Genomic DNA, 24,666 nt, shown 5'->3' on the forward strand with positions numbered 1-24,666 from the left:
CTGGCAGTTTGGTAGCTTGGCTACCCTTAATCGTCTACAAAACATAAAGCCACACATGTTTATGCTCTCTCCTTCTGCTTTCTGCTAATAGGACCCTCACAAGCCCCACAGAAGCCCCCTCCCCCAACTAATCTGATTCCCAAGCCCCTCTCAAATATGACTCCATAGTAAAGACCCTTCTACGGTGAAAAGATCATGCCTCTCACTCCAAATACCCCCTTCTCCTGCAGAGCGACCCTGTGACTTACACAGGCATAATCTTTGGTCATCTACAGAGACAGGATGGGAGTGGTCTGGTTTCTGGTGACGCTGAGGGCTCCTTTTACTAAGCTGCAGTAGCGTTTTTACCACGCACAGCAGATTAGCATTCGCTGCCCCCCCCCCCGCACTACACGTAAAAACTAACGCCAGCTCAATGGAGACGTTAGCGTCTAGCGCACACGCTAAAACCGCTAGCACAGCTTAGTAAAAGGAGCCCCGAGTGTCAAAATGACACTGATAACTCCTAGAAGTAGTCTTATGGTATTATAGCTAGGGATTAGTCTTCCATATAAGAAGAAATAGAAGACTGACTACTAGTAGTATTACCATGGTAGTACTTCAAGACTAGGACTAGAGATCACAAGTGCAATTTTGATCCCTAGAGCCAGAGATGGAAATAGAGGGAGAATATTTCTGCCCTGTTCCCCTAGATGAATAGGGATAGTGCCAACTCATGCCAATTAATACCAATTATAGCAAATAATTATTTTTTTAATGCTAATTAATAGCTACATAAGAATAGTCTTACTAGGTCAGATGGATGGTCCATCAAGCCCAGTAGCCCATCCTCATGGTGCCCAATCCAGGTCACTAGTACCTAGCAAAAGACCAAAGAGCAACAAAATTCCATGCCACTGATCCAGGGCAAGCAGTGGCTTCCCCATGTCTGTCTCAATAACAGACTATGAACTCTTCCTCCAGGAAATTGTCCAAACCTTTCTTAAAACCAGCTACGCTATCCTCGTAACTATTCTCTGAGTGAAAAAAAAAAATATTTCCTCCTATTGGTTTTAAAAGTATTTCCTTGTAATTAATATATTAAGTTACATGTATATTATATTATTTATTTAGTTATTTAGCTGTTTTTAGCCCATCATCCCAAAAGATCCCAGAAAGGGTTACATAACAGTGGTTAGAGACATAGGAGGCATATTCTTCAAAAAATAGTGAGGCATAGCCATATTCTGAAGGGGCTAGATGTTTGGTTAATAGGAAGCTTGTTTGGTAGTGACTCGATGGACTCAGGCCTCATAGTAGTGAGGCAATTTCTATATACAGCATGAGAAAATTAGAAAATGTGGAACCTAGGTAAGTCCCAGGGGTTGCTGGGGTGGGGGTGGGGATTAAAAATGGATTTAATTTATTAATTCAATATACCGCTTTATACCAAAGTTAAATAAATACAATTATACAACAGAAAATACAACTCATTGCATGTACAAATAAATAAGCTTACAAAGCAATGATAGACAAGCAAAAGTTGAATGAAAATTCATTAAGAAGCATTCTAGAATATCGAAGTTTTCAAAATCTTGTGAAAACCAAAATATCTGGCTAAACTGTTTTCACCGGCTAATGAATTCCACAGGAATGGTCCCACATAACTAAGAGCTCTTTTTCTTGTAGAAGTTAATGTAATCGTCTGAAGTAAAGGAAGCTGTAATAAATAGAAGAATGCAAAGTATGTTGATGATTTTGTCTGACTAAAGTATCTGAAACATACTTTGCTGTGTCTAAAAGATACTTTGTTGTGTCTAAAGACCAAACACAAGATTTTGAAAATAATTCTGGCTGATATTGGCAGCCAATGCAAGTTAGTCAGAATCGGTGTCACATGATCTGCTCTTTTGCTGCCAACTATTTAGACAAGCTGTGGTATTTTGGACTGACTGGAGTCCTTTTTGACTTTAGTTTTGTTGAATCACTGATATAGGACTTAATCAGTTGAGCCTTATGATAAATACAAGCACCAATTTCACCAAATTGGCTTAAGTCAAAAGAGACTTCAGCTGTCGAACCTGTCTTAAATGGAAAAAAAAGCAAAATTTAATTACATGATTAATTTGTTAAATTTCAGAAAACTATCACAGCAAAATCACAAAATAGTTATTTCATCTCTAAGAGGGATTGGCCTTGCATCCTCTTATGAGATAACTTCATTGCAGTTGATTTTTCAATATTTAGATTTAAAATGTAATCTGTCAGCCATTTTTCCAAGAAGTCTAAGGGCTCCTTTAATCAAGGCGTGCTACGGGGGTTAGCGCGTCAGACATTTCATCACGCGCTAACCCCCGCGGCAGCCTAAAATCCTAACGCCTTGTCAATGGAGGCGTTAGGTACTAGTGCGGCAGGCGGTTTAACGCGCGGTATTCTGCGCGTTAAACCGCTACCGTGCCTTTGTAAAAGGACCCCTAGATTACAATTGAAATTTGACATCAGCTGAAGCTAATCTTCTTTTATAAACACAATTATTTCAACATCATCAGCAAAAAGATGAAAGGTAAACCCCCAACCCTCTAATAGTACTGACAAAGGGACAATATATAAATTAAAAAGCAGAGGTGAAAGCAACGAACCTTGTGGCACACCTGTCTCTAAGTTCCTATGAGAAGATGACTCGTGATTCCAAAATACAAATTGAGAGCAATTAGAGAAATGTGATTCAAACCAATGCAAGTCTATAGAACAACTACCATAACTTACCCCCTCCTTTTCAACATTTACTAAAACTTACCCCCTTTTTTACAAAGCTGCGCTGGCATTTTTAGCACTGGCTGCGGCGGGAACAGCTCTGATACATCGTTTCTCTGACCACCCATTATATTTCATTAAGAATAGATATCAAAAGAGACTCTGTGCTGTGATAAGATCTATACCCCGATTGACATTTATGTAAAATTTGCCTTTTGCTCACAAAATCACTAAGGGCTCCTTTTACGAAGCCGTGTTAGCGGTTCAATGTGCGTAATAGCACTTGCTAATTTGGCGGCCGTGCTAGCCGCTACCGTCTCCTATTGAGCAGGTGGTAGTTTTTCAGCTAACGCAGGGGTTAGCGCATGCAAAAAATGTGCGTGCGATAAAGCCGCTAAGTTGATCTAGAACAGCTTTCTGAGGCACCTTAGTATACAAAGACAATGAGAAATTGGATGATAGCTAGAGTAGAGAGTTGCACGGGGACTGAAATCCCACCCATCCCCACCCGTCCCTGCCAAGATCCTCTCCGTCCCCACCCATCCCCGTCAATATCCTCTCCATCCCCACCCATCCCCGTCAGGATCCTCTCCGTCCCCACCCGTCCCCACAATGAATTACCTCCATCGCCACCCGTCCCCATAAAAAGCAGCAATTACTTCTTTTGTGTTTGCGCTGCTGTTTTCCTTGTGGAATCTCTTTGGTGGAACCCTTTTTTTGTTTTCTGTTTAGGTAATTAACTTATAAACCCCCTCTTTTACTAAGGCTGACGTGTCCATTATATTATATGGACGAACCCTGCTTCCAAAGCCTTCCATCCCCGTGGGAGTCCCGTTGGCTAGAGGGGGGTCCCCGTGGAAGTCCCTTGGGCCAGAGGGGGGTCCCCGTGGGAGTCCCGTAGGTTAGGGGGGATTCCTGCAGGACTCCCGCGGGACCCCCGCGGGATTCCCGTGATCCCCGTTCCCGTGTAGACCTCTAAGCTAGAGTACTGCAGATAATACAGAACACAGCTATTAGAGTAATTCATAAACTTTGTAAATTTGATCATATATCATCATTTATGAAAACGCTCATTAGCTCCCTGTCAAATATCATATTGTATACATATTGTATGTTGTACATGAACATATAAGAGAAACAATTTTCTCTCTTAACGGTCCAAAGTATTGGAATTCAATACCTTTGACGCTTAGGGCTCCTTTTACGAAGCCGCATTAGCGGCTTTATCACATGCAACTTTTTAGCGCGCGCTAACCCCCAAGCTAGCTGAAAAACTACCGCCTGCTCAAGAGGAGGCGGTAGTGGCTAGCGCGGCTGGCAAATTAGCGCGGGCTATTACGCGCGTTCAACCGCTAACGTGGCTTCAGAAAAGGAGCCCTTAAATCAATAACTTCCATTGACAAGTTCAAGTAAAATTTGAAAACCTACCTTTTTTCCCCGATGCAAACTCTCAGGTTTAATGGGCAGAGCTTTTGGCATCTTGGAAAACAGAAGAATGACCCTAATATTATTTTCCTTTCCTCATGCTATAATTTTTGTATTTCTCCTCTTGACCCCTAATGTTATGTATCATGACATTTTTATTTTTTGTACATTGTATTGTTATTAAATTTTGTTTTAGACTATAAGCCACCCTGAAGATTCTCCATAGGGTGGGATAGAAAATTTTAAATAATATTGGAAACTTGGAATAGCTAGAGAAGTGATTTGTGCTGGAGGAAGACTTTCACCAAAGAGCTACAATACATAACATACTAGGTCAGACCAATGGTCCATCTAGCCCAGTATCCTGTTTCCACAGTGGCCAATCCAGGTTACAAGTAAGAACATAAGAACATAAGTATTGCCTCTGCCGGGTCAGACCAGGGGGTCCATCGTGCCCAGCAGCCCGCTTCCGCGGTGGCCCTCAGGTCCTTGACCTGTAAATTCCCACCACCTGAATTGTTTATGCCCTAATCCTGAAGTACCTTGTATAATACCCCTCTATCTATACCCTGTAATCTCCTTCAAGAAGTCATCCAGGCCCTTTTTGAAACCCATTATTGTACTCTGTCCTATCACCTCTCCTGGAAGCGCATTCCAGGTGTCCACCACCCTCTGAGTGAAGAAGTACTTCCTAGCATTCGTCTTGAATCTGTCTCCTTTCAGTTTTTCTGAATGCCCTCTTGTTTTTTATGTCCCCGCTAGCCTGAAGAATCTGTCCCTCTCCACCTTCTCTATCATGTCCCCTCTAAATCTCCGCTTTTCCAGGGTAAAGAGCCCCAGCTTCTCCAGCCTTTCGGTATATGCAAGGTTTTCCATGCCCTTAAACATTTTTGTTGTTCTTCTCTGGACCCTCTCAAGCATCACCATATCCTTCTTAAGGTACGGCAACCAGTACTGGACGCAGTACTCCAGATGCGGGCGTGCCATTGCTCTATACAGCGGCAGGATAACTTCCTTCATTCTGGTAGTGATACCTTTTTTGATAATGCCCAACATTCTGTTCGCCTTTTTTGAGGCCCCTGCATATTGTACCGCTGGCTTCATCGTTGTGTCCACCAATACCCCCCAAGCCTTTTTCAAGGTTGCCTTCCCCCAATACCCTCCCTCCCATCGTATAGCTGTACATCGGATTCCCTTTCCCTATGTGCAAGACTTTACCTAGAAGATATTCAAATAGTAGCAACATTCCATGCTACCAATCCCAGAGCAAGCAATGGCTTCCCCCATGTCTGTCTCAATAGCAGACTATGGAATTTTCCTCCAGGAACTTTCTCATCAGCTTGGGGGATGGTCTTCTAGAGAAGATTGGATAGGTTGGGTGACATCTGGGCAGGATTGATCAAGGAGGAATCAGATCTGGTGCAGGGCAGACAGGGCCATATTACATGCTTGGTCAGATAACACTGGTGGATTTGTCCAGTCATGTAATGCAGTGTTCTTGTAGTAAGTGTCTGCCTTGTATGCTAGATGCAGGGCAAATGCTCAGGCCCCCTGAATTTACCATACAGGCTTTGCACTTGCCACATGCTATTTTTTTTTTTAAACTTATTGCAAACATTTATCACACTATAGTAAAAAGGGCCCTAGTGATTCATATGAAGAAGGACACGAAAGGGTCCAGAGAAGAGCGACTAAAATGGTAAAGGGGCTGGAGGAATTGCCGTACAAAAAGAGGTTAGAGAAACTGGGCCTCTTCTCCTTTGAAAAGAGGAGACTGAGAGGGGACATGATAGAAACATTCAAGATACTAAAGGGAACAGACTTAGTAGATAAAGACAGGTTGTTCACTCTATCCAAGGTAGGGAGAATGAGAGGGCACTCTCTAAAGTTAAAAGGGGATAGATTCCGTACAAACGTAAGTTCTTCTTCACCCAGAGGGTGGTGGAGAACTGGAACGCACTTCCGGAGGCTGTTTTAAGGGAAAACACCCTCCAGGGATTCAAGACAATGTTAGACAAGTTCCTGCTGAACCAGAATGTACGCAGGTAAGGCTAGACTCAGTTAGGGCACTGGTCTTTGATCTGGGGGCTGCCGCGGGAACAGACTGCCGGGCACGATGGACCACTGGTCTGACCCAGCAGCGGCAATTCTTTTGTTCTTATGATTTATAAACCTTTCTCCCCATAAACGCAGGATAAAAAGCTTAGTCATCTATTATTTTATGCAAATTGTAGGATACGCATAACATCTTATAGCAGAATGTTTTGACCCATACTGGAGGAAAATGAATGCCTGAGTAGATTCAAGCTGGCGAAAGGATTCATCTCCAGAATTGTAGAAACCACTCTTACAGCTTGCACTTTCAGGTAAAAGTAGTCAAAAGCAACCACCACCACCACCAACAAAAAAAAAAGAACCAAACTTTTGAAAACCACTGTTGTCAGAAGCTCTTTTTAATGTAGGTTAGCATACAAATATTCATAATGAAAATGAGCTGTATGCCAAGAGTATACAGTACAAACAAACCATTTGCTAAGAACTTCTGTTAACAGTGGCACTGAAAAAAAATGGTTTATTTATTTTGTCTTGTCTTTATCCAGGATAATTATTGTTATTGATGTAGGATTTGTTTTGCTTTCACTCAGTTTGTTTGCTACATTGAGGTGAAAGTAATAACATCTTTGCAGTACTGGCAGTTGATGTCTTTCAAAGAATGGCATTAGACATGACTGGCATATAGTTCAAAATTTAATAGATGCTGGCACTGCCATCTTGATATAGGGACACTAGATCATCTGCTGTTCTATTGTCCTTTGATACTCAACTTTTAGAAGTCAATATGGCGACAGATTACACTTCTCCCTCCGTATTCGCAGTGGATGTGTTCCGGATATAGGCACGAATATGGAAAAACCGTGAATAACTTTTTGATACGTTATTCGCGGTTTTCTGTAAAAGTCGGCGTTTTTACCATTAAAACCGCAAATGCAGTAGTGTACTACGGGGATTTAAAAGAGCTCCTGAGCAGAGGGAAAGTACACACTGTTTAGTGCATGGCGGCCGGCACCAATGATCGCCTCCCCGCCCCTTGCTTACCTTGTAAACGATTAGCGGCTCACCGTGCTCCAGGCCCCCTCCATTTGCACCTTTTGCTCGCCCCCCTCCCCTTCCTCCCGTGTATTTGTGTGCGTGACGCTTTTTGTTCCCCTTTCATTCTGAGTCACAGTTTCCTCTGCAGCCAATGGCAGGGTGTGCAGAGACCTGCCTGCAGGGTGTCCACAGCCCCAAGAAGCGCTGCCACTTGCGATATGGGGCTGTCTCTCTCTCCTCCTCCTCCCCGGCGTTTCTTCCCGGCAATGAGCCTTCAGCTCCAGCTGAGCAGACGAGCGTTCAAAGCCCTCCTCTCCGCCAGCTGCAGCGAGCTCTTGATTTCCAACATGAGGGGGGGGGAATTGTTTTTTTTTTGTCTCTCCCCTGGAAAAGAAGATGGGGATTGTTGCTTCTTTTTTTTAAGCACTGGCTTTGACGCTGTCAGGGAAGCGATGATTTTGGGTAAGTGGGAAGTTTCTCTCTGCCTTTCGGCTCGGGTGCAAATGGGGTCTCAAGACTAAGTGAACCTCTTGAGGTGCCTGAGGCATGACAAGAGGCTACACTGTCAGGTCAAGTGAAAGGCTGCTCTTAGGGAAAAGGAAACCTCGGGACCTTAGCAAAAGTGATTTGAAACCGAGGGATTGCTTACATAGAAGGTGGGAGGGTGGGAAGGAGTTTTCAGAGTGATATAATTAGGGAGGGGGGGGTTGGAGTCAGCCAACGAAAAATCGCGAATAAGCGAAACCGTGGATATGGAAACCGTGAATACGAAGGGAGAAGTGCAATACCATACTGGAATCATCGATTCCATTGACATATGATGTTGTCATATCTGGGATGATATTGCATCTTAAACCCTCATTGGATAGATATAAATGTCGGCTTTTCCTTATTATGACCGGGATAGCCATGCAAATGGTTACTCGTAATTGGAAAAATTGGGATCGCCTTAGTTTTACTTTTTGGTGGGCAAATTTATGCTTAAGTTATAAGTATGAGAAAATGAATGCTGGCATGCTAGCAGGGGTGTCCAATGTCGGTCCTCGAGGGCCGCAATCCAGTCGGGTTTTCAGGATTTCCACAATGAAAGCAGTGCATGCAAATAGACCTCATGTATATTCATTGGGAGAATCCTGAAAATCCGACTGGACTGCGGCCCTCGAGGACCGACATTGGACACCCCTGTGCTAGGGCATACTAAGATATTCAAATTAGTTTGGGGTCCATTGACATCTTTTGTTGATTCATTATAGTGGTCTTTCATCTTTATTTTCCATTGTTTTAACACACACACATCCAGGGGAGAGTGGGGGTATATCTTTTGTTTGGTTTTATTCCTTGATGGAAAATGTTGGATAGGAGAGGGTTTCTTTTTTTGTATTGATACTAATTGATTATAAGTGCTTATTATGATTATTAATATATGTATGTATATTGTTTTGCACTTTTTGTTAGCTTTGAAAACTTAATAAAGTTTTTTTTTTTTTAAAAAAGACATGACTGGCATTATTCAGTCTTCTATCTTAGATGTTTCTACAGTACTCCCCTGATATTCACGGGGGTTCCATTCCAGGAACCCCCGCGAATCTCAAAAAAACACGAATACGGTTTTTCAAGGGGGAGCCTGAAGAAGGCAGCAGGAGAGCAGCCGGAGCACCACGAGTGCAGGAAATCACTTGTGGTATGCTCCGACCGCCTCTTCCTGCACTAAGTCGAGCCTTATCCAATCAGGAGCTGCATGTCAAAGCATCTCCTGATTGGATAAGGCCCGACTTAGTGCAGGAAGAGGCAGTCGGAGCGTACCGTGAGTGATTTCTTGCACTCGCAGCGCTTCGGCTGCTCTCTCCTTGTCGGCGGTTCGTGGTCAGAAAATACCGCGAATGACCGGGACCGCGAACCGCCAACCACAAACGACCGGGGCAACACTGTACTTCTTTATGGAAGTTTGTGTACTGACATATTTTACTGATCAGAATGCAAGGAAGAAAGAATAGGACTTCTATGACAGAATTGTACATGAGAGTGGTGAGCAGTGGTATTTATGAGTTTGATTGTAGGAGCGTTGCAAGTGTCAAAAGCACCCTGTATGACACACCCACAACAGATGTGGTGCACTCCTGACCCGCCCACTTTTATGATGTCATCACAAGGGAAAGCCAATGGGCAGCTTTCCTTGCGACCTGTATGGCTGCATTGGCTACACATAGCTTGCACAGTCTTAGACTTTACACATATGCCTTGTGTTTTAAAGTGACTGCTTTTAAAAGTATCTGAACATAAAATTTTCACTTTTGTGGTGGTATCTTCGGAGAAGCAATTATCAAAGCTAAACTACCCACTGGGTTTGCTGGCAGGCAGGCAGGTTGATTTTGATCACTTTAATCACTTACTTGTTTTATTGGATATCTGAGTTCATATTTTCATTTGTAACTGTCAAAAATAAAAAGCAAATTACATTATATAGAGCCCAATATTTATATTTAGCATTGCCTGCAGCAGATGTGGTATCTGTGCATTTAAAAATAGATCCCTGTATTATGGAACTGTTTTTTTCTTTTTTTATTAGCTTACCTGGTTCTCTAAACTATTTATTTATTTACCACTTAGAGCCTAAGTGGTAAATAAAAATAACACTTATAGCCTAAGTGGTTTACATTCAGGTACTCAAGCATTTTTCCCTATCTGTCCTGGTGGGCTCACACTCTATCTAATGTACATAGGGCAATGGGGGTTTAAGTGACTTACCCAGGATCACAAGGAGAAGTGTGGGATTTGAATCTACAACCTCAGGGAGCGGAGGCTGTGGATCTAACCACTACACCACACACTCCTCCGAGTTTCCCTCTTGGAGCAGTTAGTGAGAAACATGCTTGCCAGTATGTAGCTGCTAAAGCTTTATTCTTGCAAACACCTGTAATATTACAGAGTGTTCACCAGTAGTATCAGTAGTAACAGAAGAAAAGTATTTACAGCATCTTTCTCAGCAAAGTGCTGAGGATCTCAACTCTCTTCTTTGGAGGGAGAGAGAGAGTTGGTTGAGACGGACTTTCAGTTGACAAGGCAAGATTGTTATACTGCGCCTTCAACTGTAAGTTATTTCTGTTGATTTGACAATTACAGTAAATTATATCAATAAGGGAAATGCAATATGTCCTAGTACCCACTCAGCTCAAACACCAATATTTAAATGGTACAGAATTATTTATACTCTTCACCGTAGCCTTAAATAACTATTAATAATTGTTCTTGTGTGCTTAAAGCTGCACCTGTGCAGTCATGTTGTTACAGACCAGTATTATGGAGGCCATCATAGAGGAGCAACATTCCCATATATTTTCTGTCTCTCAATAAATTCACCGATGAAAACAAAAAACTGTGGATACAGATGTTCTGGAGATAATTTATTGAACACTGACATATAAAAACATGAAAATTCAATTAAAAAAGTGTAATGATAAAAAATACAGTGATAAAAATCCAACCGGACCCTACACGGTCCGTGTTTCAGCGAACACGCCTTCCTCAGGGGTCCAATGGTTTGCAAACTCACATATAAAGAATTGGACTGAAAACAGTCTATTGTCTTTCAAATCGTGCACTTAGCACTGTTGCTCTTACCCCTCATGGTCTAGCGTGGAACAATGATGACAATCTCCCGGGATCGCCGTATCGAAAAGGCGACCTCCCTTCCGCTCACCACTATCCCCCTAACCCCCCCCCCCGCTTCTTCTGTTGATTGGCCCTTCTTTCTCCTTCCTTCCCCCTTCCCCCTCCCATCCTTTTCGCTCCAGCTTCGGCCGATTTGGCCACGCTCCTCCCTATACGGGATCGGAGCTTGTTCTAAACATGTGAGCAAAGAACACCGCAGACAAGCTGAAGTAGCAAAAAAATGCAATTACAAAATCATTTTTTTTCCCTTTTGCATACATTCATTCATTATCCGTAACAGAGAGTCAGTTATAAAAGTCAACTTTTCTGCTGCATGATGTATACTTGTTCATTCCCTCAGGTGGTTATTCAGTGAAAATACATAAATAGTGCTCTCAAGTACAGTATAATGTGAGCATCCTAAATTATCTCATAGGGCATAGGATGAAGTTAAGAGGTGATAGGCTCAGGAGTAATCTAAGGAAATACTTTTTTACAGAAAGGGTGAGAGAAGTCTGGAACAGTCTTCTAGTAGAGATGGTGGAGACAGAGACTGTGTCTGATTTCATGCCTGGGATAGGCAAGGGGGATCTCTTAGAGAGAGGAAGAAATAATGGTTACTGCGGATGGGCAGACTGGATGAGCCATTTGGCCTTTATCTGCCATCATGTTTCTATGTTTCTAAAGTGACTTTAAAAGCAACTCCGCTTTCTCAACACATTTTGCTTGCCGCTTCTTCAGGAGAAAGCCTTATCTTGCTTCTTCAAGAAGTTTTAATTTTAGGCAAGGGCAGGCATTCTTTCTTCTACTGACAAAAAATGCCAACCCAGCACAGGAAAGTCCATGTTATAATTGACTCTCCATTATGGTCAATTGATAATACAAGTAGTTTGCATTCCAAAGGGAACGGATATTGTATGCAAAAGAAAAAAAAATGGTTTTATATTTGATTTTTGATAACAATTAGCATTTTTCTGCCACAGTATTTTATAAATGGTTTTTTCGACATCTAAAACTCAATTTTATATGACAAACACCTTTATAAAATTATCCTCCCTATAATATCCAGAAGTTGCATTTCTTCCCTTTTTTATGTTAAAGTATGATATGTACAGTGAAATGTTTGATAACAGAATTTATGTTTCTTTTTTAAAAATTTTTTTATAGGGTGATATCCAGCAGTTTTTGATTGTTGACGATCCCAGGGCAGCTTATGATTACTGTGAACATTACAGTCCCGACTGTGATTCTCCTGGGCCCGATGCTGCTCAGGCTCAGGACCCCGAAGTTGAGAATGTAAGTAACAGAAGCATTTATCTGGTGAGGGGGGGGGGGGTTAAGTGTGCCAAATACATATTTAAAAGAAATGCTAAGGATATCTATGTGTTTACATAGTAATGTTTAGCAGCAACCAGAGTGGAATTGTCCAAAAAAAGAATGATGTGCACTAAAGAAGTGTCCTTCAGTTCGTCTGGTGAAATGACGATCTTTATTGTTCAACAACTTCTTAAAATCAGAGCTTTATTGATCTTTCTTTAAAAAACGATACAAAAATTAAATGTTTATAAATAAGTAAAGTGCTCAGTCCATAAAACCATCAGTGCATAAATGACATACACAGTGGTTAATCTGGGGCCATCATAGTCTTTTCCGCCCCATTACCAACCTCCTACCAGATAATAAAAAAATGTTGGAAACAACTTATCTGGCATCTCTACTCAGGTTGGATTTCAATCTTAACCACTGGATAATTGTGAAAGTGAAATTGTGCAAAAAGTGCTATATTGTTGTAAACATGACTCCTTTGGGTTTCTCCTACCCCCCGACTCGAGTTTCGTAATTATCTTCGTCAGGAGGGGTACTGTTAGATGGCTCACACTCCTAGGGAGGAGCGAGCAAAGCCGGGCAAAACCACAACGCTGACAGCATTCGTTTTTCTCGTGGCATGACACTCTTCTTTGATTGATTTGTGGTCAAATTCATTCGAGTGTTAGTATACCTCATACATCATCATTAGTGACTTTCAAGACTCCTGAGGCAGGCCTGATGGCCGAAACATGCGCACGTCGAGTCAATTGGTCAATTTGATGTTTGAACAATAAAGATCGTCATTTCACCTGATTACAATACATTACATTACAGATTTCTATTCCGCTTGTGCCTTGCGGTTCTAAGCGGATTACAAATTAAGAGACTGGACAATTTCAGGAATATTACAGTACATAGAATCAGGAATGTATCAAGTTACAATTATTAGTCTGGAAGTTTCCAGGAGAAATTTAGAGCTCATAGTAGATGAATAGTAGGTTGATGAAGAGAGTTGTACAATGTTTAGGTATAGTTATGGTGGGGTGATCGTGTGTGTATTTTCTAGTGCTATGTTGAGGTTAAGATGATGGAAAGTATTTTTTGAAGAGATGAGTTTTGATTTATTTTCGGAATTCTTTTATGTCTATTGATTTGATCAGTAGATTGGAAATGGTAGTGATGAATTGAAGGACACTTCTTTAGCGCACATCATTCTTTTTTGGACAATTCCACTCTGGTTGCTGCATATTTGTGTCTGTGGTGTTGTTTTTTTTCCCCTGTTTCTTTCTTACATAGTAATGTTTCCCATATGGCCAGGGACGACTTATGTAGTCATCGCAGTCCCCTATTTTCTCAATCTTTCAATAGTCCTTTAGAAGGTAAACTGTGTCCTGTGCCTAAGTACACTGTGACATTTATGAGGCAGAGAAGTGAATGTCTCAAGAAAACCCAGCAAATCAATCATAATGGTAGATATCTCTGCTCCTACCATTTACTCTGTGTTTCTTTGTCATTTTAATGGAAGAGTATCTTACATTTCTTAACCTTTCCTAATTTAAACATGAGATTTAAAATTGGATTGAAATAGGAAATGGCAATGATATTTCATTTCATTAAAATGATGGATTGTCTTTTTCCAATCACATAGTAGTGTATGATAAGCATAAGCAGTATGAAAATGTTACAAAATAATAATAGACTGCCTGATATTAAGCCCATGGTGATCAGTTTTTTTTTTAAAAAAAATCACTGGCCACAATGGACCAAAAAAAAGTACATCCAGATAGGGGTCACCATTCATTATCCAAAAAGAGTGGAAAGTAGCAGTGCTGAAATTTCTGCTAACTAAGGGGTCCTTTTGCTAAACTGCCCTAGACGCTAGCACGTGTCTTACATAGCCAGAAGTGGCGTACTGTGAGACGTGGTCAGGTGTCCTCTGATAACTTCCAAATGTGCGTGTGCTTACTCTGCAAGTTCAAGTTCAAGTTTATTTATTCTTGATGAATCGCCTATTTAAATTACTAGGCGATGTACAATAATAACAACATAAATTAATAAAATTAAACAAATAAAATGTTAATGTTGACATAAAAACAAATTTGTTGTTAGTTAAAATTTAACAAACTTAACAAACTGAGTGTAGACATAACTTTAAAATAATTTTGTGGGTAAGACTTACAAGACATGTGTGGTTAAGAGGGGGACTAGTTACAATTTTTGATAGAAGAGAAGAAAAAACATAAAAGGGAAGAACAAGAAGGGGGGTAATAATAGCTGTTTAAAAAAAAAAAAAAAAAAAAGAATCCAGGTTGCAGTTAAAAAATAATTGATTTTTTTAGTGTCCTATGATCCGTACGCATCTTTAAAAAGAAAGGTTTTTAACGTTTTTTTAAATGATCTTTTAGTTCTCTAATGTATTGTGGTAAAAGATTCCATGAATGTGGGGCCATAACTGAGAACATGCACCATAATATTTTTATGAAGGGGGGCGCAGGGGCAAAGAGTGGATATTCCTTCTCTGACCAGTTAGCACATTGACATTACCGGATGCTAACTGGTCAGCGCACAGATGTCATGCAAGCACTTCACCCCAAATTCTATATAAAGCGCTAAAAATTATGTGTGCAATTTTGGTCAGGTACCCAAATTGTTCACAATTTAATTGAATGACGAGCTAATTAGCACCAATAATTGGTTTCTTAACAAGCAATTATTGGTGCTAATTAAAATCAATTTCAAGTTATGCGTGTAAAAGGTATGAGTTGAAAAAGGGGGGCGTGAAAATGGGTTGGTAATGGGTGGGTCATGTGCAGATGAGAGGCGTTACTTTCAGTTGCGTGCATAATTATAGAATCTGGCCATCTGTGCCTACATTTATAAATGGTGGAAATATTGACATGATTAATGAATTAACCGCTATAATAAAATCCTTGGTGCGCATGCGCACTTCAAACTCCGTGATCTGTGACTCCATGCCACGCATGTTCACATCTCAGTGGCATTTATACTGCGTGGGAAGAAGGAGTTGCTGCCCAGCTAAATGCTTTTAAATATCAGCCCCAGAATTTCTTATTTTCATTTAATATACAACATGAAACGAGAGAAAAATGAACACAATGCTTATTTTTTTTAATTTCATTTTGCTGCCCCCCCAAAAAAAAATAAAAAAAAATCTCTGCCTGGGCATTCTTCTGGTCTTCCACTTGGATCAGTGTTCTTCCTTCTGAAACCCACAGGCCTCACAGAACACATCAGATCCCTCGGGTCCCTTTTACCCCCTCACCTTTGCTGCTAGTTTTGAAAATAGTGCACCGACACCAGCACTGTTTTGAGTAAAGATGAGAAGGAGTGTTGAGGTTCTTGCCTGACTATAGAAGTCCCATGAATGGTGCAAAGGAGGTGGTCAAAGGGCTCTACAGGGATGTTGTAGTTGATACTGAGCCAGAGGGGGCGGGGAGCTTTTTAAAAACTTTGGCGGTGGGGAAGGAATATGGTGCAACCCTTTTTTCTTCTTTCAGTTTAATTCATTTTAAAGAACAAAGAGTAATGAAAAGAAAGCCAAAAACAAAGAGGAGAAGAGAATATATTCCATGCATACCCCCGATATTCAGCTTAAGTCTGCTCTGACAGAATGTTTATCAGTGCAGAATATCAGTACTGATTAATCAAAATTAAACTATATGTTACAACGCTGCCATTTGTAGCAGCGCTAAAGTATCCACTGAGTAGGGATGAAATTTTAGGCATTGGCATTTGTTTGACTAATTCCAAAGATTATAACAACTCTTTGAGCTCAATATTCAGAGTGATTTAAGCAGGCAAGAGATGCTCTGCCCTGCTTAAATCAATGATTGGCAGTTAAATGCCGAATTCAGTGGCACTAAGCTGGGCAGTGCCATTGAATATTGTCTGATCAGGGAGTGATGCTGGGAAGGAGCCATGACTTATGTATGTGGTACTGCGAGCAGCCGCGGTATCCATTTTCAAAAAGCATTGTGAGGAGGCATGCGCAAGAGGCTGTGCTCCTGCCCCTGAAGACCCCCGCTGGACCACTAGGTACACATTAGGAGGGGTGGGCAGACAGGGAGGCTTTGACGTGAGCAGGGGGAGGGAGGAGGGAGGAGAGTAGAAGCATTGGAGAGTGGGAAGGGGAATGGATATTTTTTTTAAACGAGGTAAAACTACTTATGTGGGTTCATCTGAATTTTGGCTGGGCAGGCTATGCAGAATTATGCTTCAATATTCAGTGCTGATGGCCGGGCATGGCCTAGCACTGAATAACAGAGCACAATTTAGCTGACAACAATCAGTACACTTCTCCCTCATTATTCACGGGGGATAGGGGCAGAGCCGGACTGCGAATGGCGAAAAACCGCGAATATCCGGCTCTGACCCACCCCTGCCTCCCTTCCGCCTTCCCCTGGCATCTTGGCCTTACCTGGTGGTCTAGCCGGTTTTCGGGGCAGGAGCGATCTTCCTACGCTCCTGCCCCGTGCAGATAGCCATTAAGAAATGGCTGTGGGGAGTTCCCGTAGTCTCTCGAGAGACTACGGGAACTCCCCACAGCCATTTCCTAATGGCTATCTGCACAGGGCAGGAGTGTAGGAAGATCGCTCCTGCCCCGAAAACCAGCTAGACCACCAGGTAAGGTAGGATGCCGGGGGGAAGACAAAAATATGGGTTTTTTTCCCTCCTGCCCCCCACAAAAAAAAATCGCAATTATGTGAAATCGCGAGTAGGAAAACCGCAAATGGGGAGAGGGAAGTGTACTTAAAAATACACTGATCACCTCCAGTTATTCGGAGGGCTTTACATTTGAATATGAGGGTCCGCTGAAAAGCTCTCAGCCCAGCCAATAAGAGAATGATGTAGAGCCATGAAACTTACAGGTTATTCCACACTTTTCTTGACACTTTTTGTTTCATTTCATATCATTGAAAGAAAAAGTGTCAAGAAAAGTGTGGAATAGCTTGCAGGTTTCATGGCTCCACATCATTCTCTTCTTGGTTGGACTGAGAACTTTTCAGCAGACCCCTCATAAATGTATACAAGTAGGGTTACCATACGGCTCCAGAAAAAGGAGGACAAGCTTGAGACATCTGGATTTTACTTGCAAGCAATGGAAGTAAAACCTGGATGTCTCAATCTGTTGTCCTCCTTTTTCTGGAGCTATCATACATATGAGTAAGTAACACAATACTCGGACAAAATGAATGTCCGTCAAGCCCAGTATCCTATTTCTAACAGTAGCAATCAAGGTCACAAGTACCTAGTAGGACATCATTAGAATTTGCTGTGCTTGACCAATGGTCTGTCGAGTACAGCATCCTGTCTTTGGCAGTAGTTCATTCAAACAGGACGTATGAAACAGAGGAGCCCATTCCATAGTATTCACTCTTAGAAGACAGAGGTGATAAACTCCTGGCTAAATATTAATCGATATGTCATCAAAGAATGTGTCCAAACCTCCATCCACAAAATCCACATCTAAGTGGTGCATTGACTGGAAAAATGCTTTCTTTAATCTGTTTTAAATCTGCTATGACTTAATTTCATGGAGCATTCCTAGGACTAGTATTGTTTGGCAGGGTAAATAATTTTATAAAGCTCAACGGTATCCTTTTTCAATCATCTCTTTTCCATGCTGATGAGCCCTGAACTATTTGGCCTGTTTGCATTGCAAGAGCTTCAATCATTTTTGTTGCCCTTCCCTGTAGCTTTTCTAGTTTTGCTATATCTTTTTTGAAATGAAGTGTAAAGAACTGCACATTACATTGTATCTTTGGTAAATAGGCTCCTGGGTATCTTACTCAAAGGGTTGCCATTACTAAAATACAGCAGCTTGTATCATATTCTTAAGTGTTCATTGAGTGTTCAGGCTTTTATTTTAAGTTTTCAGAATATGCCAGCCTCCAACCGATTGATTCCTGGTTGAGGTGTTTCAAGGCAAGTTGATCCTCATCAGGCTTTATTATTCTTAAAAAATTTTGTGTGTTACTAAGTGCTTCTCTTAGTGCTATAAATAATTTTAAAAATTTCAATACTTAAGCGACTTTATATTTTATACTTAGCTTTTCATGCTTGCTGATCACATGAGTCGCTGTTAATCAAACTTTAACATCGGGTAGGGACCTGTAATCTCCGACATGTTTTGCCAAGAAGAAGTCCCCCCTTCAGTGTTGATCCGCTGCATCACGACCAAGCCTCTAAAGGGTAGCATTAGTCCTGGGCAAGAGAGGAAGGACTATATTATATTCTCAATCAGAAGAAGTCATTGCACTGCCCAGTTCTCAACACACTGTAAGGGGAGAACTGATTGAAAGATAAAAACAAGGGTTCTATACTCTCTCCCCCTAAAGTTGGCGGAAGAACTTATGCCACCATAGGCCAGCAAAAAGCAGCACTGTTATTTTTCACAAGGCAGAGCAAGATATTGTAGGTCAAAGACCATAAAAATGGCTGAAGCTGGTCCTGTGCAAGTCAAACGTTTAAATATCAGTGAAGTCATGCTAAAGAAAAATATAAACCTCTTCTGCCAAAAATGTGTTTAAAATTCTATTCAGTTTTTAAGAAAGTGCTTGATACAAAAATTTTTTTGTTAGCTTTTGAATGCAGGGATAGCAATACCTTTACTCAAAACATCAGGCTTGTCGTTTTTAAAGTTGAGGGTTTCTCTCATCCAGGCTTCTTACCTAACATAGAAACATGATGGCAGATAAAAACTAAATGGCGGTGTCAGGTCAAAAGCGTGCCGGGACAAAGACGCGAGCAGACAACTGAGCTCAGCGCGGAGGTGCGCGCTGAAGAAAAAGACTGTTTTTAGGAGCTACGATGGGGGGTGTGGGGGGAACCCCCCCCCCACTTTACTTTATAAAGATCATGCCGCGTTGTGGGGGGTTGTAACCCCCCACATTTTACTGAAAACTTAACTTTTTCCCTGTTTTTAGGGAAAAAGTTACGTTTTCACTAAAATGTGGGGGGTTACAACCCCCAAACCCCCCCACAACGCCACTGCGATCTGTATTAAGTAAAGTGGGGGGGGGGCTCCCCAACAAAACCCCCCGTCGCAGCCCCTAAAAACAGTCTTTTTCTTCGGCGCGCGCCTCCGTCTTGCGCTCAGTTGTCGACGCGCGCCTTTGTCTTCCGCGTTACTATCTATGAACCCTAAATGGCCCATCCAATCTGCCCATCTGCAGCAACCATTAACTCTTCCTCTCTCTAAGAGATACCACTTGCCTATCCCAGGCTTTCTTAAAATCAGCCTCAGTCTCTGTCTCCACCACCTCTACCGGGAGACTGTAAAAAAAGTATTTCCTTAGATTACTCCTGAGCCTATCACCTCTTAACTTCATATTTGTCTTGTCAGACCGTTCACCCAACTTCATCTGGCTTTGTATACACAAAAACCAAGAAAAATATACGTGATGCCTTGTTATTGGACTAACTGTACCACTTACCTCTTGATAAGTGGATAGGAAGAAGTTGCCGGCTGAGATATTAACATTGATACACAAGCAGTACACACTGGAAGAGGCATTTGTTGTAGTTTGGCATCATTCTTTGCTGTATAGGTTGCAATTCCCCATTGACAAATTCTTTTCATACCACTTCTGTTATTAGCCACTGTGTGGTGTATTTGTAATACAGTTTCTTCTATGTTGTGCCTAGCTTAAAACCTCTTTGAAAATGGAGCCTGGTATCTTTAGAGTTAGTTGGCACAGTCCTTCTATATAATTCATTCGAGACACAACAGTAAGATCAAATTACTGGTATTTTTTTTTTTTCTTCCCTGTGAAATGCGTCTGATGATCAAAACAGCCTATGCCCTTAATTGAAAATGCACACGTACTGGAGATGCAGTTCAAGAATGCTGCTAACGCTAGTGAAGACGTTATGAGATCATGATGGAAATACTTTTACCGCCAGCGAATAACAAGTTTTAATTTTTCCCTGTGCTACTGATGACTATTTCAGATGGTTATTGCATTTATACAAAGGCAATTCTGTTCTAACTCATGGCAACTTGAGAAAAGCAAACTGCTGCGTGTGTGCACTTCGTAAACCAGAGGGCAATTTTAAAAGCCAGTTCTGCTGCAGCAGCCAAAAAGCAAATAGAATGTTAGGAATTATTCACAAAGGGATAGAAAACAAAAATGGGAATGTAATAAATGCTTATGCATTGATCCATGGTGTAACCGTACCTTGAGTGTTGTGTGCAACTCTGGCCATTGCATTCCAAAAAGGATATAGCAAACAATAATTTAAAAAAAAAAGAGCAGAGAAAGGTAGAAAGGAAGCAGAGACAAAAAAATGAATTTTATAAAGACAGTCTAAACAGGAAAGAGAAGAGGCGTCTGAGAGAGAATGTGATAGATGAGTTTACATTTTTTTTGCAATGTGGATCAAGATAATAGAGTAGGGTTTTACTCTGTCAAATATTAGTATTAGGACTACAGGATACTCCATGAAACTACTGTAACTGGTAGTAGTCTTTAAAACAAATTTGATAAAATACTTGCTCATACTTGCGATAGTCTGTCTGGGATAGGATGAATGATTGAACCAAAACTACAGAAACTGATTTATCAAAATATTTTCAAACAGCCCCACGTTTTCTTAACAGCCCAAATAATTTCTTACTAACCAATTTGACCTGATAGTCCACTGTCAGCAAATTATCCAATTGGACACCTAAAACTCTAGGGGGCTCATAATCAGAACAAAAAAAGGTCTAAAAAATGGCCTAAATCGGTACTTGGACGATCAAAAAGCCAGATCATCCAAGTATCGATAATCAAAGCTGGTTTTAGACATATCTAAACCCAGTTTAGGCCTTTCCCCTGCTTCTAAACGCATAGAGCGAAAAGAGGCGTTTTTAGAGGAGGGGAAAGGGCGGGAGGTGGGCGGGAGGTGGGCGGGAGGTTGGCCGACCTAGACATAGTCGTACAGTAGGTATGACCAAAAGTTTGAACAGGTTGCCTAGTCGGCACTTATACGTTTTGACTTAGACCAAATCAAAACAGGTATAAGTGCCGAAAAAGGGTCTGCTGAACTGATCGCGGCCCGAGCAACCTGCCCGATCCCCACTGCGACAATCGTGGCAGGAGAGATGACTCATCTCCCCTGCCACGATCCTCCCCTCAAAGTGCCGCAGTTCGGGGTTGGGGGGGGGAATCGCTATCGCGGCAGGGGATATGAGCCATCGGTTAGAGAATCCAGCTTTTAGGCTAAGGACTGGCCCCTCCTTCGCCTAAAAAGTCTGGTTTTGGGCATTTGGGACTTAGGCTGTTTTTTGGTTGGTAATGTAGTGGTAGTCTACAGCTGAACGTAGAGGTAGACCATTTAAAAAAAAACAACAACCCTCATTTTGGACGTTTTGTTTTGAGAATGGACATTTTCTCTGCTTCTGCTTTCAGCGTTTAGGGCCTAGGCCAAAAGCGGAATTAGACTTTTTTTTTGTTATGCCCCTCCACGTGTAACTCTCAGCATGCAAGTTATGTGTGGCTCCCTTAAATTCTATAATACTATCCCCCTCTTTTACAAAGGTGCACTAAGCTTTTTAGTGCACGCTAAATATTAGCGCATGCTAAACACACGCTAAACGTTATCCTATGGACATGTTAGCAGTTAGCACACACGTTGATTTAGCGCGTGCTAAATCCACACTAAAACGCTTAGCGCACCTTTGTAAAATAGGGGCTATGTGTATGTTAAGGGAATGCCCCTGGCCCATCCATGCCCCTCCCATGGTCCCGCCCGCCTTTGCAGATCCATGCGGACACACACACCTGCTATTCTATAAACAGGCAGGCATGTTTTCACATGGATTTGCCGTTTCTACCCTGTTTTGGCATCTTGCAGCTGTTTTTACCATACATAGAAGGCACTCAAAAATGGAAAAGATTGGCATTAAGGGGCAGATTCCATAAATGGATGACCCAATTATAGGTGGTGATAGATGTCCTACCGCCGTTAGGCAGCCAATCGGGATGCATGTTAAAAAAAAAAAACACCCCGAGGCAGGTCACCTACATTATAGGGATTTGTCATGGGTACAGAGAGATGCCTAGGGGCATTTAAGCAGGCCCAAGGCTGAGTGTGGGCATGGTTTTACCTGGATGTGGCCTTGGGCAAGCTTAAATGGCCCTAAGTGTCTCCCTAGGGCTGTGACAGACACCTAAAATGTAGGCCAGCAAAATGCTGGCCTACATTTCAAAATCTAAAGGTAGACACGGCCAGCTCAGCTGATTCCGGCAAGCGAATCCCCAATCAGCTGAGCCAGCAGGACTCCCTGAAGCCGTGGCTTTGGGGAGACCTGCTGGCTCAGCTGATCAGGGGAAAATAACCCTGCTGTGATCAGCTGAGTGGCTGTGACAGAGGACTCCCCGAAAAGTACCCTGAAATCGGTAGGGGGATGCTCACTCCTTCATGTTGTTGGCCCGCAATCCCCCAACACTCCTCCATGAAGCACTAATGGCAGGAGAGATGCTCATCCCTCCTGCCACCCCTCAAACCCCACCACACCCAAAAAGTAGCCCAGCAGGAGGGATGCCCACTCCCTCCTGCTGCCACCCCTTCCACATACCTCCTGCTACATACCCCCTGCCTCCTCCCACATACCCCCTCCCATATACCTCCCTTCCACATACCTGCTGCCACCCCTCCTACATATCTCCATACCTCTCCGTCACTCCCAAACCTCTAGAACCCAACCCCATACCCCTAAGACTACCCTGTACCCCCCCATCTCTTGTACCTTTGCTGGAGGGATGCTTTTTGCCTCCGGCCAGTAGGCCCATCTCTACAAAATGGTGGGCCTTCCCTTTCCTGGTGCATCTTGGGATGCACCGGGGAGGGCCAAATGCTCTGATTGACTCAGATGCCTAAAGCCCCTCCTGTAGGATGGGCCTTAGGCATCTGGGCCAATCAAGGCCTTAGGCCTCCTTCCTGGTATATCCTGGGATGGAATGGGCATGGCAGATAACGTGCTATAGCTATCTATACATCAAGAGATGTAATCAACTTCATTATGAATTTTCTACTGTGCAGTTAGTGTGAGGTACAGCCTTTTTCTTTGTGCTACCTGCACAAGCTGTCTTCCCTGATATTCTGGAAATGTCTTAAGAATTAACATTGAAAGGTTTTCAGTTACAGTACTACTTGTTAATTTAGACTCATTACTGAATGGTAACTGGAAATACCAAGCACACCATAACATTTAGACCTCTAATTGGAACTATGGCTGTTAAAACCTATTATACCAGTGTCTTAATCTAAATGTAAATGTCAGTACTGATTTTTAGTCAGCTAAAAGCAAGCACAGAATCTGAGAAAAACATAATTTTACATTTAGTAAAGAGAAAGACTCTAGAGCAAAAGTTGGTCATGGGAGAAAACTTTCTATGTACATTAAAGGTTCAGGAATTTTCATGCATAGTGGAAATGCACATATAATATCATTGTTTAAAAGATAGTGTTATGTATCTGCATGTATGTCCAAACATTTAAATCTACTGTATAATCTTGTATGTCCAATTACACTCCATTGTGAATGTTTACTTGTAGACCGTTCTGAGCTACTGGGAGGATGGGATAAAAATCTAAATAAATAATTTTAACAAAAAAAAGCTACTATTCAAACACAAAACACACAGGTATATGATCTTTGAATATTAGTTGGATTTATGCATGGTGGGGGGGGGGGGCAATATTCAAAAGACATCTCTGGTTACATTATGAGTTATCCACACAAATCTTTATGTTTTCAATTCTCCCAAACCAGTAATGTTTGACCAATCAAAAGGCTGGTAGAAAAAAAAAATTTATCTGCTTATGTAGAGGCAGAATCAGAGGTATTCCAAGGAAGCCCTTAAAATGTAACCAGACAAAACTGAATAGCAGAGCTAGCAGGATGAACATGACTGGACCTAATTGCTCCTATATAGTATGCTATATAGAGTCAAGTTAATAAGGTAGACATATTCAAATGAACTTTTCCTTGGACTGCAACTTTTGAATATTGCATCTTTAGGGCTTGGTTTGCTAACAAGATACCAAGGTAAGAAGTCCAACAATACACCCATTTTATAAAGGCAATAAAGATGATGACTATGGGCTCCTTTAACAAAGGTGCGCTAGCGTTTTTAGCGCACGCACTGGATTAGTGCGCGCTATAGCGTGCGCTGCCCGAAAAACTACCGCCTGCTCAAGAGGAGGTGGTAGCGGCTAGCAGGCGCAGCATTTTAGCGCGCGCTATTCCGCGTATTAAGGCCCTAACGCACCTTTGTAAAAGGAGCCCTATGTGTTAATATTAAATAGACCTCCAGATCTAGCTCGACTAGTATACAAATTTCCATGCACAAATTTACACCTGCTTCTAAGAAGGTGTAAATATGTGTGTGTGTACTCTATGCATGTACTTGTGTGTTTCACAAAATACATAAGTACATTGCAAACCTGCTT

At 41.8% G+C, this 24,666-nt stretch overlaps 1 protein-coding gene across 1 annotated transcript in view; it reads left to right on the forward strand.

The window, feature by feature from the left end:
• COL11A1 (collagen type XI alpha 1 chain) overlaps window positions 1–24,666 on the forward strand; it is a 528,076-nt gene that overhangs the window by 112,470 nt on the left and 390,940 nt on the right. The window contains exon 5 of the mRNA XM_033916645.1: window positions 12,064–12,192. Within this exon, the coding sequence (XP_033772536.1) occupies window positions 12,064–12,192 (129 nt within the window). The remainder of the gene's footprint in view (window positions 1–12,063; window positions 12,193–24,666) is intronic.

This window comes from Geotrypetes seraphini, chromosome 12, assembly GCF_902459505.1.
Source record: "Geotrypetes seraphini chromosome 12, aGeoSer1.1, whole genome shotgun sequence".
Lineage (NCBI taxonomy): Eukaryota > Metazoa > Chordata > Amphibia > Gymnophiona > Dermophiidae > Geotrypetes > Geotrypetes seraphini.